Below are 15625 nucleotides of genomic sequence, written 5' to 3' on the forward strand. Positions count from 1 at the left end.
GAAACAAAGCTGATATCAGCAAAGGGTATCTTCTTTCCCTCCTGTGTAGCTTCTTTCGTCAGCCTTAAACATACAGTGACCTATCTGCAAGACCATCTGGTGGCCCAATATCAAATGATTCTTCACTTGGAAACCACTGCAGCACTCTCAGAGGATTCTGATCCATATATTAACAGCCCCGTGAACAGTGCCAAGTGGAGGGCTTCAAAACGCTGGCATTAGTGAAGTGCGTAACTTTATGATGACAATCCCCAAAGTCTAAGCACTCAGGGCAATTCAAAACTCTCATCTAGATAGTGAGGTTACACAAACTGAGGTGTTGAAGAAAAGCCCTTTTAGCAAGAGAAGGAAAGTGGATTAACACAATTCTCAAAGAACAGCACTCATCCAGGGAGACGGGAAGGGGGTACCAACCAGATCAAGCTCCTGTTTCTACTAACTACAACTTCTGCAACTGGTGCCGCCTAAGACAAAACCTTTTAAGTCAAAGAGTGAGCCAAATCGCGAGGCCGCGCGTACTCACAGCCGCCGCAGTTTGTCAAGCCCAGAGAAAGCACCGTTCATGTCTTCAATAGTCCAGGAGATCTCGTTGTTCTTCAGATCCCTAATGTTTTGAGGCATTTGCGTTAGAGACAGGCTCAGATATCTCAGACCCCCACGCCGGCAGCACATTGCTTGTAACGGGTGCCCCATCTTTCCCAGCAGCGTCCCATGCCTTCCTCAACAACAGACAATTCTTATCTCTTCAGCAGAGCTGTGACACCCTGGCCCTCCTTCCCTCAGTAACACCTGCAGTGTTTGCCCCAAATCAGCACAGCGGACTCTGGCCTTGTTAATTCCTCTATCAAGATGACTAAATTCTGCAAGATCTGAACAGTTTAAGAAAATACATTAAAACCATGGTTCCAACCACACAAAGCAAGAGTTCGCCAAAACATACATTATGTCTCTCAATTATGTAATGCTTCAAACAGCGAGCAGGGAACATATTTTTGACAGTGTGCAAGTTAAAAGCCCACTGCATGGGGCCGACGCTGTGGCGTAGCAGGTAAAACCGCCACCTGCAGTGCCAGCATCCCATATGGGCACTGGTTCATGTCCTGGCTGCCCCACTTCTGATCCAGCTCTCTGCTGTGGCCTGAGAAAGCAGTAGAAGACGTCTCAAGTCCTTGGGCCCCTGCACCCATGTGGGAGACCCGGAAGAAGTTCCTGGCTCCTGGCTTCTGATCAGTGCAGCCCTGGCCATTGCAGCCAATTGGAGAGTGAACCAGTGAATGGAAGACCTCTCTCTCTCTCTCTGTTTCTGCCTCTCTGTAACACTGCCTTTCAAATATATAAATCAATCAAAAAAAAAAAAAAAGGCCACTGCACAATGTTGAATTCACAACAGAGATTTTTCAGAGGTCAACGAGTGCAACGCTTGGTTCTCTTTGGACAGACATCAGGTCGTGGATCTGACTGGCATGATAAACAGGCATCTTCTCTGGATGCCCCTTGTAAATCTTTTTTGCTTTGGGCTATATCTAATCTATATTGTACAGAAAAATCAGTGGACTTAAAAGTGCTTTGCTCTTAAGCAGTTACCAACTTTCTGGAGATCCTAAGAAGACAATCTGTCATCACCCAAGCCGCCGGTCCAGGAATGCAAAATGGGTCCATTTTAATTAAGCTAACCATTGCTCAAAGTGTGCACGCTTCCTTGACAACACAGGAAGTTGAAAATGGGCACACTGGCCGGCGCCGTGGCTCACTAGGCTAATCCTCCGCCTTGCGGCTCCGGCACACTGGGTTCTAGTCCCGGTCGGGGCGCCAGATTCTGTCCCGGTTGCCCCTCTTCCAGGCCAGCTCTCTGCTGTGGCCAGGGAGTGCAGTGGAGGATGGCCCAGGTGCTTGGGCCCTGCACCCCATGGGAGACCAGGAAAAACACCTGGCTCCTGGCTCCTGTCATCGGATCAGCGCGGTGCGCTGGCCGTGGTGGCCATTGGAGGGTGAACCAACGGCAAAGGAAGACCTTTCTCTCTGTCTCTCTCTCTCACTGTCCACTCTGCCTGTCAAAAAAAAAAAAAAAAAAAAAAAAAAAAGAAAAAGAAAAAGAAAATGGGCACACTGAGGAGCCAATCAGGTTTTTGTACCAAGAGCAAATGGGTAACTTACAAAGTCTTCAGACTGGAAAGCCCCCGGAAGGCACAGTCCGCAATGTAGCTCAGTTTGTTGTTTCCGATGTGCAGTGTGTTCAGTAAGCCCAGGCCGAGAAAGCTTGAATCATCTAATCTTGATAAGTGATTGAAAGTTAGGTCTCTATAAAGAAAAAAAAAAAACAGCTTTTTTTTTTTCAGTTCAACACAATGATTTGTTTTCCAAAAGACAGGTAATTAAATGTAACTACAATAATCCCTATTTGAAAATCCTGTCTTAACAGGACTCAAGTAAACACTATTTCTAACCTTGGTAATTAAACAAAAAATACCTGCTCGTCATCTAAAAATAACCATCACTGCTGCTGCCTGTGAGTCACAGAGCTACAGCAGCAGGGCTGGCTTCCCCTTCTCACAACAGACCCCGACCAGGGTCCATGTGGAAAAGGCTGTCACCTTGGCAACTTTGTTATGAAAATGTCACAGCCCAGTGGTGAGCAGCTCGTGCTCTGGCAGGAGCCCTGCTCTCGAAGCTGGGGAGAATAAAAGGCGACTCACAGCTCACTGAGCTTCTGGCAGAACTCCCAGGCATCCGGGCTGATCCTGTTGATGGCGTTTTGGCTGAGATGTAGCTCCTGCAGCATCAGCAAGCCGTACAGCCAGCCTTTGGTGATCTCGGTTAGGTTGTTATGGTCCAGCTGCCTGCATTGACAGTAAGAATCAAAGACAGGATCAGAGTTTACCACCTAGTCTCTTCAAAGGGGACACAGAATTAAAACCTATTCCAAAGTGTTACTGGATACTCAAACGCTGTTATATGAAGACATCAGCAAAAAAGGTATAAATTCATTTTTTATTTAATTTCTTTTTTTAAAAAAAACTTGAGAGGCAGCAGGAGAGAGAAAGAGAGAGAGAGAGAGAGAGACAGAGAGAGTTTCCATCCACTGGCTCACTCTGCAAATGTCCACAATGGCCAGAGCGGAAGCTGGGATCTCAATTCAGGCCTCCCAAGGACACAGCAGGAAACCAATAACCTGCACTGTCACTGCTGCCTGTCAGGGTCTCAATTAGCGGGAAGCTGGAGTCAGGAGCCAGAGCCAGGTATTGAACCCAGAGACTCTGATATGGGACACAGGCATCTGACCCACTAGGCCAAATGCCTGCTCCCTATATTTTTATAATGTATGTGTTTATAAGTTCTCAATCACATGACCTGAGACAAAACTGAATACTAAATTATGAAAAGGTTGCAAATTATGAGATGTTAACATCAGATTTCAAATATGAGCTACAGAATATTCAGTGGGTATTCTACAATCACATAACCTGAGTGGAGATTTCTTGATAACCCACACTTACAAGATTTCCATGTTGCTCAGCCCCCAAAATGCTCCATCCATAAGTTTGGTTACTCCGTTTCTTTGCATCTTGAGAGACTTCAGAGCACCAAGCCCTTGGAATGTGAGTCCATCTACATTTTTAATCTTGTTTCGGTTCAGTTCACTGCAGTGGATACCAGAATTAAAAGGTTACATGTAAATGACAAGTTCTGGAGGTGGCAATAAAATGTGTCATTACTACAATCGTATTAAAGCCAGTGTTAAATTACACAGAATGTTTCAAATTTATTCAATATTTTTATTGAGATGAATTTCAATCTACTGAAATAATAAAAGTATAAAAGCTAGACTGCACTTTCCATTTCTGAACTGTTGTTCGCTTAGTAGAGAGGAAAAACAAATCAGTATTTGTTTCTAAGTGATAAAGGATGACAACTGAATGGTACATTAAAACATGAAGCCTCTTTAACAGCAGGAATGTCAAGTTTATCCTGTTCAATCTGCTTACAAAATTGGCTCCTATCTTCCACGGTTCCTTTTAGGGTTAATGCCTTCTCTTTAAACAATAATTCTCAAACTTGGTTGCACACTGGAAGCATCTGGGGAGGTTTTAAAATTACTGAACCCTGGGTCTCACCCTAGAGGTTTTAATGTAATTGGCCTGGGGTGTGGTCTGGGCACTGGGGTTTTTAAAAGCTCCCCAAGTGTCTGTAATGAGCAGCCGAGGTTGAAAACCACTGTAGCAGGAGCCAGATCACAGATCGCTCCACTATCATTAACAAGACAGTTCTCTATGGCCACTTAGGCTCTCTGAGTCGTGGGTATCCGTTCGGAGTCCCCATGATTTCAGTGCCACAGTGGCATAATGTGTCTTGTCAGGCAGCCATGGCATGAGGGGTGCTGCTAACAGTTCAGACTCTCCAAGCAAAGGCAGCCACATTCTTGCTTTGAAACTCCATTTGCAAACTCCAAAGGTGTGGGGCAGGCGAGGAAGGGGTGTCTACGAAGACACTTCACTTACAGGTGTTGCAGCTGGGGCAGTTTGAACATCTTGGGGGGGATAACTGAAATCCGGTTCCTGTTCAGTTTCAGCACCAGCAGTGTGTTGCCCAGATTGTCAAAACACCCGGGCTCCATTGATGTGACTCGGTTGCTGTTGATAAACCTGTTGAAAATTTGAAGGTGAGTGTCTCTTTCTGATTTCTTTGGGAAGTTAAGGTACATGCAACTTCCTTATTATAAACAATCTCCAGAGATCTTAACCATCAACGATACTTAAAATTATTGCTTAGGTTCTTGTGGACAAATGTTGATTAAGATTCATACAAATATTGCTGGGGAAAAAGGGATAGGAATATTGGAAGGTTGCAAAAAATGTATTATGGATACCTACCTGCTTTTATTAAACTCACTTATTCACAAAATATAGCAATGATTTAACTTTGATTTTTCTTAAAGAAGCCCTTTTCACAAACTGTTATTCTTCCAAAAAATATCTAACTTTTTTTAATCCACACACATTAAGAATAAAATGAAGCTTACAGTTATGTGGGCTTACAGCAAATTTCATGTCAATAAGATTACAGGTTTTCACCAGCACAAAGATAGAATTAGTTTTATCTTACAAGTTTATTTTTCTTTCATTGTAATAATATTACAGCTAAAAACTTTGATAAAGAAAACATCACTTACAGATATTTGAGTTGTAGGGGTGGAAATGCAGTTTTAAGCTCTGAAATATTGTTGCTACTCAAGTCCAAAGTTTCAAGGGATTGATATTGTTTCAGATGTTCAGGTAATACTTCAGCAATCCTGTTTCCAGCCCTGAATTAAAACATGGCACAGAAAACAACAATCTGAAATGCAGAAAAATACTTTATTATCTATCCCTAACTGTCCTTCAGAAATAGAGAAAACTGAACTAAACAATAACTTTAGAAGTTAAAAAGCAATATCATGGCCACTTTCAATTATTCACCAAGTCATAAATCATAATATGATTTATGAAAAGTGGAGCCGGCTTTGTGGGACAGTGGGTAAACAGGCGCTGGTTCATTTTCTGGCTGCTCGACTTCTGACCCAGCTCCCTGCTCATGGCCTGGGAAAAGCAGTAGAAGATGGCCCAAGTGTTTGGGTCCCTGCCACCCACGTGAGAGACCCTGATGAAGCTCCTGGCTTTGGCCTGGCCCAGTGCTGACCATTGCAGCCATCTAGGGGGTAAACCAGTGGATAGAAGAAGATCTCTCCATCTCTCTCTGTAACTGACTTTCAAAATAAATAAGTCTTTAAAAGAAAAAAGAATACATGAAAAGGCATTTCCCTGTAAATATGGGTTCCCAGCAGCTGTTTAACTGCTATATACCTAAAGATCATTATTTGGGCTGGTGCTGTGGTGCAGTCCTCCCGCTGTGATGCACCGGCATCCCATATGGGCCCAAGTTCTAGTCCCAGCTGCTCCTCTTCCGATCCAGCTCTCTGCTATCGCCTAGGAGAGCTGTGGAACATGGCCCAAGTCCTTGGATCCCTGCACCCACGTGGGAGACCAGGAGGAAGCACCTGGCTCCTGGCCTCGGATCAGCCCAGCTCCAGCCACTGAGGCCATCTGGGCAGTGAACCAGCAGATGGAAAACCTTGCTCTCTGTCTCTCCCTATCATTGTCTGTAACTCTACCTGTCAAATAAATAAATAAAATTTTTAAAAGAATACAAGATAACTATTTGTTTTTTTTAGTGCTTTTAAAAATTGTATTATGATTATTTTAGTTGAGAGGTAAAAACATACAGAGAAAAAGAGAACACATGAGAACAAGAAAGCTCCCCCTCACTGATTCCCTCCCTAGATGCCCGCAAAGGCCAGGACTCGGCTGGGGAAAGCTGCGGCTATAATCAGATTTCCCACGCCAGTGCACAGGATGAGAACCAGCACCCATAAGGGATGCCGTTGCCATAGCTGGAGGCTTAGTCCACTATGCCACAGTGTCAGGCCCTGCTCCACTTTTTTTTTTTTTTTTTTTTTTTTTTTTTTTGACAGGCAGAGTGGACAGTGAGAGAGAGAGACAGAGAGAAAGGTCTTCCTTTGCCGTTGGTTCACCCTCCAATGGCTGCCGCAGCCGGCGCGCTGCGGCCGGCGCACTGCGCTGATCCGAAGCCAGGAGCCAGGTACTTATCCTGGTCTCCCATGGGGTGCAGGGCCCAAGGACTTGGGCCATCCTCCACTGCACTCCTGGCCACAGCAGAGAGCTGGCCTGGAAGAGGGGCAACCGGGACAAAATCTCGCACCCCGACCGGGACTAGAACCCAGTGTGCCAGTGCCACAAGGCGGAGGATTAGCCTAGTGAGCCACGGCGCCGGCCTCCGCTTCTGGTCTAGCTCTCTGCTATGCCCTGGGAAAGTAGCAGATGGCGGCCAAAGTCCTTGGGCCTCTGCACCTGCGTGGGAGACCCGGAAGAAGCTCCTGGATCCTGACTTTAGATTGGTGCAGTTCCGGCCATTGTGGCCATTTGGGGATTGAGCCAACGGAAGGAAGACCTTTCTCTCTATCTCTGCCTCTCTCTGAAACTTTCAAATCTTAACACACACACACGCCAGTCTAAATAATCCCTGGGTGTAATTAGATTAAAATATTTTTTACATTACCACTCTTAACATCATGTGATGGCCAGTACAGCAGCCACTTGCCACATATGGCTCTTTAAATTAACTGTTAAAATTAGGTCCTTAGTCACAGAAGCTGTATTTCTTAAAGATTTCATTATTTATTTGAAAAGCAGAGTTACAGAGAAGGAGAGACAGAAAGAGATGGATCTTCCATCCACATGTTCATTCCACAAATGGCCACAACGGCCAGGACTCAGCAAGGCTGAAGCTAAGAGCCAAAAACTCTATCTGGGTCTCCCGCATGGGTGGCAGGGTCCCAAGTAGTTGGACCATTTTCATCAGCTTTCCCAGGCGCATTAGTAGGGAGCTTTATGGGAAGCGGAGCAGCAGGGACTCAAACCAGCTATGGGATGACAATGTTGCGGGCAGCGGCTTAACCTGCTGGGCCACAAGGCCAACCCCAATACACTCTTAAAATTAGGAAAGTAGGGTTTCTTATCTAACAAGTCCAGGCATTCCCGAGATGTGTCACAGAGTAAGGCCAGGCTGATCGCAAAGCAAACCATGAAGGCTTGTTTTACAGAATACAGAGTCTGAGAGACTCCAGTAGTTCTGAGATGGGCACGTGCTTCCACAGAGACCAAACGTGGGGTTTCAAAGTGATACAGGAAGGCACCGGGGCTCGCTGAGCTGCCACTGTGCCAACACAAAGAAAGGCCCAGCCCACCGCCCCTGCCTACTCTGCTTGAACCTACCCCTACTACGTGAGAGGGGCTCTCCAGGGGCAAACATCAGGTGCTGCTTCCTCCGTGAGAACAGGGGCAGGACACAGGGCAGTGTTATTTTATACATAAGCAATAATAAACTGACACAGCTTCCTAAATACTGTTGAAAACCCTCTCAGCATGACTTTTAAGAACGGGGAGGCGGTGTTTTAGCTTTAAAATCCAAGTCAAATCCTACACAAGGTAATAAGCATAAACAACGAATATTTTAAGAGCTAGATTCTGTGTGATGGTAAAGAGGAAAAAATAAGAAAGGATTAGCTTCCTGGGTACCAGTCCCGGACGGCAAGCCCTTCAGATTCCCATGAAGCCTTACAGCTTTTTGTTTAGAGTCAAGTCAGCCACGACCTCTGATTGTGGCCATTTCCCACATCTGGGTTCGCCAGCGCATAAACTCCTTGATCTAGTTGTGAGGTACAGAGTAGACCGAGTGAGACAATTAGTCAATTTCTGGGCCCGGAGATGGATTCAGTCCAACAGACAAGCCACAGGGCCTTAGGGTCAGGGTGTGTGGGTTAAACAAAACCACACGTTGGGGGACAAAACGTTTCTCTTAAGTACATAATCCAATTGTTTGCTTTAGCAGGATGTCCTCCCACCAGCATTGCAAGAGCCCTCCAGCGCCTGAGCCCCTCTCTCCAAACGCTTCCCCTGTCCCTGGCCACGCTCTCCCTTCAAACTCTGCATCTGGTTTTGCCCCCCGCCCTCCACCCCCAGACTGTCTGGGGGCTAGCACAGCTACACTTACATTTAACAGCAACAAAAAAGAAAACACTCAGCTTTAGCTTTAGCAATAAATGGAGCAGAATCATTTCAGGGGGAGCAGGGGCGGGGAGAAGGAGACCCGCAGGTGTCTATCACGTTGGTCAAATAAGGCTACAGGTTAGATAACAGACCATACAATCGCTGGTTTATATATTCGTTTGTTTATAAGGTAATTATGAACAAGGTATTAAAACTGCCAATTACTTGAGTGACGAATAAAATTTTCCTTGCAGTAAAAATATGCCCCAGCCAAAGCCAGCAATTTCCTGAGCTGCACACCTCCTAAATTGCAGTGTGAAAGTGCTCAGTTATAGACGGAGCCTGCACAGTGCCGTCTTTGTCAGCTCTGCTCTCTCGTACAAAAATCCCTTACAACTGCCAGGATAATAGCCCCTGTATCGCAAAAATTTAAATCTGTCCTAATGGAACTGAATTAAATCCAAATACCAGTTTCTTATTAACTCTCAGACCAACTGGCAAACAACCACCTGATAGGGCCCATTCAAAACAAAAAAACAAACAAACAAAAAAGCCTGGCTTTCTATCATAAAAAAAAAAATAGAGAGAGAGAACCCCAACCACACTGAAAAATCTAGATTAAACATCTTCATCATCTGAGACCCAAGAACCATCATATTTTACGCAGTGGGTCACCAACAGCCACTTCTGGAAGACAAAGATTTGTTTTCACTCCAGCTTTTTCTCCAAATATGGATAAATGCCCAAACAGATCAATACATTAAAAAGCCTTGTAGTTAATTAATATTTTTTGGCAGGAAACAGGCAACACTTAAAGAGAAACAAAACTGTGCGAACACTTTTTTCCATTGCTTTAAGGTAATGTGGAAATGCCCCTTCCCCAGTGTTCCCAAGATCATGATATAGTACTCCACGTACTGGACGGTGTTCCAGGCTCTCCATGCAAATCCCTACTAGAGGCTAGGAATATTTTGGTCTTCTATGTTGATAGTACAGGGAGTTTCACAGTGGAATCATCACTGAGGTGAAGTATAATTAGTCCCTTGTGGACAGGCAGACTCGGGGGTTTGGTTGGTCAGGAACCAGGAAAAACAGGGGCCACAGGTATTTCAGCCGTGGCTTCTCGGGTCTAACCATGATGGTTTGATTTTGTTGCCATTTTCAGCTTCAGCCAACTTTGAGAAATATGTTTAAAATGCAGAGGCCACCAGGGCTTACTATCGTTTTCATCTGATGGTACGTGCTCCCAGGGCTGGAGCGAACAAGACGGATATGGCCCTTGACCTCAGCAGGCTGAAAGTCCAGTGAGAACAGCAGGCAAGGGCAGAGGCCAACACTGAGATAAAGGCTAAGATAAGGACGGGAGAGAGGGCAGTGGGAGCAGAAAGAACAGGCTCCCAGGGCGGAGGGAGAGGGTAGGAGGTTGACGAAACTTCTCACAAGGAGTGAAGACTAGGACGGATAAGGAGCCGACTGGGCAAGGGAGACGGGTGGCTGGCATCCCATGCGGAGGCAAGTGGGAGCAAAGCGAGACTTCTTGCCTCCGAGGAAACAGAACATCTTGACGGCTGGAGGATGGAGTTCAGGGTGGGAACGGGAGAAAGACAAAGCTCATGAGTGCGTGGCTGGAGGGGGCAAGAAGAAGTCAAGCATGGAGGTATTTGGCCTTGATCTCAAGACTAGCCCTGAGGGAGGCCAGTGGCAACAAGAACATATGTGTGTGTTAGCGTGGCTGCTGCCCTGGGGGTGGGGTGCCTCTAGGAGGCTCCTGATTGGATGAGGACAGCTGGTCTCTCCGGGTGCTGGCCGTGTGGGTAAAGCGACTCTTCTGGCTTCCAAGCACAGAATGTGCCTCTCCCCTCCCCTAAAACTCAGGCTCATTCTAGCTCTGCAACCTTTGGCTGTGGGGACCCAGCTCCACCCTGCTGCAGCTCCCATTCACTCTATCTGTTAGCACTGTATTTCACGTTTCGGACAGGGCATGAGGTGCAGACCAGGGTCCCCTCTTGCTCAGGTATGAGATGGCCCTGATCCGGGTCATTCAGTACTGGCATTCTGACGTGTCTTCAGTCATTAGGAAGATGGAGAAGGCAGTTGTCTCATACACAAGACATATGTTTGTTCATTCTGACACTCTGAACCTAAAACTGAGCCCAATGAGAACAGTAAAATCCTAACCGATGAGGCCAGTGATATGGACCCAGGGCTTGGCTTTCTGACTCATATAATCTCCAAAAAGCCTATGGGCCTCGGAAGAACCCTCATGCACTCTTCCGTGGTGTTAGTTTATTTCCAAAGTCTGGAAGGAGAGTCACTGAGTGGCATATTCTTTGTTAGTGAGAAACCTGAATATCAGGTTTGTTCACGCTGGAACTCCCGAACCAATCAACTGCAGCTTCTTGATGAATAAGAACAATCCGTCCACGGTTTCCACCGTTTCCTGACTATTGCACAAGATAACAGGCAGCTTAAAGCCCTGCAGAGGTGATGTGTAAAGACATGCTATCTTGGCCACTTACAGAAGGTATGTGCATTTGGCATTTTGCTTTTTCCAGAGGATGTGTGCACTAAAATCTACTGTGAAACCATTTTTAAAATATACTTTGAATGCTTCTTAGAATGCATTACTCCACCCACATCCCTTAAGCCCAATCCACTTACTGCAATTCACAAGCTGCTGAATATGTGGTCTTCCCATACAAACAACCATCAAGCAAGCACATTAAAATGTATTGGCTGGTACAGTCAGCACAACCCCAAGGAAATACTGAATTCTATATATAACTGGCAATGAACCATCCTGGCACCATATAGAAAGAAGTTACAAGTTGTTAAAGAAACACTTTAAAGGTCACTTATATTTCCAACAACAATCCTCAATCCTTGCCCCCCCCAAAAAAAAAAGCTTCCTTGACAACTGCTTTGGCTAAAATAACTAACACCTCATAATACCAGGTTTCTTTTAACCGAGAGATTTGGCAAGCAAAGACCCTCTCCCATGCAGATAAAAATAAACTGCGTCTTTTCCAGATAATTAAGAAGTTTCATTAAAAGAACACATGTTGAGACTGGTCCACTGTTTCTGTGGGCTTCAAAGAATAGAGCCAACTGAGGAGACCTGTGCAAAGAGACAGATTCTTGATTAGGAATTAATGATACTAGCCAGCAGCAAGCCACGGTGTGAGCAGCAGAGAGTCGGTTCTTTCAGCTAAAAGCCGAGTCCACATAAAATACAATTATCTTTTGGATTACAAACCGGACCAAGGAGGCTCACACACAGAATTTTAATAGAGGTCCTACAATAATCAGGGCCCTATTCACGTGCCAGGTCTAACACATGTTAAAAATGAAACAAGAAATATGGGTCAAAAGCCCATTCATACCACATACAAAACAACCTTCTTTGATCCCCAACTGTGAATTCAATTTAGTCCTCTATGTAAACAAATGTAAAGGCGCATCCTGGAAGACAACAGGATAGAAACTGAAATAATTTATGGGGAGGAAAAATTAGCTCTGTTTTGATTCGGTAAAATTTTTGAAGTTTTCTCTACCACTCTTCAGAGGCAGAGGCAGCCCAGAGCCTTTGTCACCTAACAGACCTCTGTCATGATTGAGCTCTGAGCCTTCCAATACTTACCTGAGCTCATGATTCACTACCAAGTGAAGGCAATCTCTAACTCATCTTTGGCTCCCTGGAACTCCTGGTGCAATGGATGGATTCAAGACTCTGACGTGAATCATCTTGAGTAGCTACTCACACGTTTTCATGATGCAAACCCACACCAGAAACCAGCATGCTGGTTTAAGAGTTGCTGGCCTGGAAAACCAAAGCTAAAACTGTTATACTCTATACTAGTCAATCTGCTAAAAGGAAGGCCTCTTTGATACAAGAACTCAAATTATGGTTCCCCAGAGTGGAGATTTTGATTGCATTCTTGGTTTCATGCCTGAAAGTACTACACTTTGTGAACCTTGATTTCTGTGCACCTGTAAATAAATAAATAATAAATAAACAAATGGAGGGCAATGGAGTGGGATCTCCAGGTTTCTGGGAAGTTGTGATTCTAGACTTTGATGATAAACACTGCAAATGACCAGAAATGTGCTACCAAGGCTTCAACGACAGTAGACTGTAAAAACCAGACTACTCTCAAGCCTTGACTCTCTTGGTGGGGTGTGTGCGTTGGAGGTGGGGGGGAGGTTAGCTGGGGGTGGGAGGAAGGTTCATTCACCTTTCTCCTCTATGTTGCTGTCCCAATGCCTTGCTGCCCAGCCAATCATCTTCTTGGTACACCTTTATTTTCCTGAGCTGTATCATCCACCAGCTTTCAAAAAACCATGCATAAAAGGTGCTTCTCCCCTCCCACGTTTGGAAATATCTTTATAGGACTGATAGTTCCGGTGTGCATAGCATTTAGATTAGGAATACTTTCCCTTAGGATTTGGAAGACACCTTTTTAGTGTATCATTCATACATGGATGTAAGTGAGGAGTCAGAGCCGTTCTGATTCTCTGTCTCACTGTTGCTCTAACTTAAGTACATATCAGAATTAGGGCTGGGACGGGGTGGGAGGTGCAGGCATTTGGCCTGGTGGTTAAGATTACAGTTAAGACACCCCCGTGTGAGGCAGGCATTGCGCAGTGGGTTAAGCAGCTGCGTGGGATGCCTGTATCCCATACTGAAGTCCCAGCTACTCCATGCTCCCAATCCAGCTCCCAGTTAATTTGCCTCAGAGGCATCTGGGTTCCTACCACCCACATGGGAGGCCGGGATGGAATTCCTGACTCCCGGCTTCAGTCTTCTAGCTTTCGCTGTTGTGGCCATTTGGGGAGTAAACTAGCAGATGGGAGTTCTGTGTTTCAAATAAAATGTTAGAATATGAATTGCTCTAAAAATTAAAAGCATGGGAACAGCAGGGACTCCCTGAAGCACACTCTAAGTTTCTGTTTCAGTGGCTGCAGGGCAGCATCTGAGAATCTGCATATTTGTCAAGTTCCCAGGGATCCCAGTCCGTATTTCTGCGGCTGTAACAACAACTGAAGGAAGGAACGAAGCTTCCCTGGCTCATGGTTTTCAGAGCTTGGGATGGCACCAGCACATAGTGAGGGGCCTCCTCCTGCATCCTAACAGGACCGAGGGCATTAAACGGAGAGATGGAGCAAGCGTGTGTGTTCGTGTCTTACTCTTCTCACAGAGCTACTGGAGCCATCATGGGGACCCCTCTTAATGACCTCATGAATGCCCATTACCTCTCAAAGTCCCTACCTCCAAATGCCATTGACACGATACTGGGCAGCAGGTTTGCAATACATGAACTTTTGGTGACAACACATTCAAATTACGGCACCAGGTTATGAGTGCTGCTGGGAGCACACTAGGAAAACTACTACTGATCCTCATAGGCAAACTCATGGGGGGGGGGGGGAGGGCGGGGCACGGTGTGGAGGAGGAGGGAGGGAGAGGGATAGGGAGAAGAGAAGGGAGGGAGAGGGAGAGAGAAGACGGAGCTCCTTCATCAGTGCCCACAATGGTCAGCCCAAAGCCAGAAACTCAATCCAGGTCTCCCATACTGGGGGCAGGACCCAATTATCTGAGCCATCATCACTGCCTTCCAGGGTCTGCAGCAGCAGGAAGGCGGAGTCAGGATCAGAGCTGGGTATCAAACCAGGTACTCTAATGTGGACACCCAGGTACTCTAATGTGGGACACCCACGTCTTAACCCCTAGGCTAAACTCCCCCTCTCAGAGCTTCTTCTACTCCTGGTGTTCTGCAACACTCCTTGCCTGAGTTCTTGTTCTGGGCAGGCCCTTTCAATCTAGAAATGTGTACTCCTGGTGCTGCACATGTGGTTTTGTATCTTTGACAACTTTTTGTCTACAGATATCTTTGTGGAATTCCAGTTACACAGGGTTAGACCTGCTACCTGATCTATTTCCTCTTCTTCCCCCCTTCTCCTGTTCTGCATCCCTGTCTTTCATCTCTGAGAAACTTCTTCACCATTTCCATTATTCTGCAAGTGCCTGCTGTATTTTCAACTTATTTTCTGAATACTCACTTTCTACAGCACTTTCCTAGCTTTGTAGACACAGCTTCTTTGCTTTCACTGCAAAGAGAGGAGATTTGTTGTGAAGTTTCCTTCCCCTTCCATTGTCTCCAATTCCCTTTTCTCATTTGTTTCAGATTCTGACTTTACTGTCAGAAACTTCTTAACAACGTCTGGTGATTGCTGGCTTTTCATTCATAGTTAATAAAAAGCAGCACTCGGGAGGGTTTCAGGGCTGTGTGTGACAAGGGCTTGCAGGGTGGTGCGTCTCAGCACAGAAGACTGTGAGAAGCCCTACGACTTCAGGATGAGACAGCCTCATATCAGTTTCTGTGGGTCCTAGCTCTCAAATCCTGCCATTTCCAATCTGTTCCCGTCGGGAAAAGTGAACAGGGCAATAAGCTCAGAGCGGGTGGTATCAGATTTGACTTAATGCCCCTGATTTCAGAAGATGCTGTCTTTAATCCCCCACGCCCTGCATGGCTGGGCCCGTGTCTTAGATTCCAGACTTTGCATTTAAGATGTCTCCCCAAAAATAAACTTGCAGTCTTCTATGCCAGCGGGAGGGCAGGCACTGGGCATCTGGGTTTTAGAAGAGGAAGCCGGAGGTCTGATGACTCTTAAACAGAGTGTTAACTGATCCCCTGTTTTCGGTCCTACTCCGCACCCCTGGTTTTATAGGCTCGGAATTTCTGAATCATTCTCAGCTTTCACAGTGCGCACACACACAAAACTTGCTTTTGAGGGGAATCGATTCCACTTTCTCCCTCTTTCAAGTCAGTTACAATTTATCCATTTGCTTGCAAAATTTTTATGGCATCTTTCATTTGTATTGTATCCTCTCTTTGTTCTCTATTTTCTCTTTGTTCCCCTTGGCATGCATTTTTTTTATTCCTCTACTTTCATTTTAAGAGGGGTCAGAGTCACATGAAGGCAATCAGCGCACCATGCTTAATAGGAAGCCTTCCACAGAAATT

At 45.7% G+C, this 15625-nt stretch overlaps 1 protein-coding gene across 1 annotated transcript in view; it reads right to left on the reverse strand.

Annotated features, from left to right (window-relative positions):
* Positions 1–15625, reverse strand: part of LRIG3 (leucine rich repeats and immunoglobulin like domains 3) — a 48693-nt gene that overhangs the window by 14625 nt on the left and 18443 nt on the right. The window contains exons 4-9 of the mRNA XM_002720902.5: positions 5168–5299; positions 4497–4640; positions 3495–3638; positions 2694–2837; positions 2155–2298; positions 524–604 (exon numbers count right to left, since the gene is read on the reverse strand). Coding sequence (XP_002720948.2) covers positions 524–604; positions 2155–2298; positions 2694–2837; positions 3495–3638; positions 4497–4640; positions 5168–5299 — 789 coding nt within the window. The remainder of the gene's footprint in view (positions 1–523; positions 605–2154; positions 2299–2693; positions 2838–3494; positions 3639–4496; positions 4641–5167; positions 5300–15625) is intronic.

The sequence above is a fragment of the Oryctolagus cuniculus genome, chromosome 11 (genome assembly GCF_964237555.1).
Source record: "Oryctolagus cuniculus chromosome 11, mOryCun1.1, whole genome shotgun sequence".
NCBI classification, from domain to species: Eukaryota; Metazoa; Chordata; class Mammalia; order Lagomorpha; family Leporidae; genus Oryctolagus; species Oryctolagus cuniculus.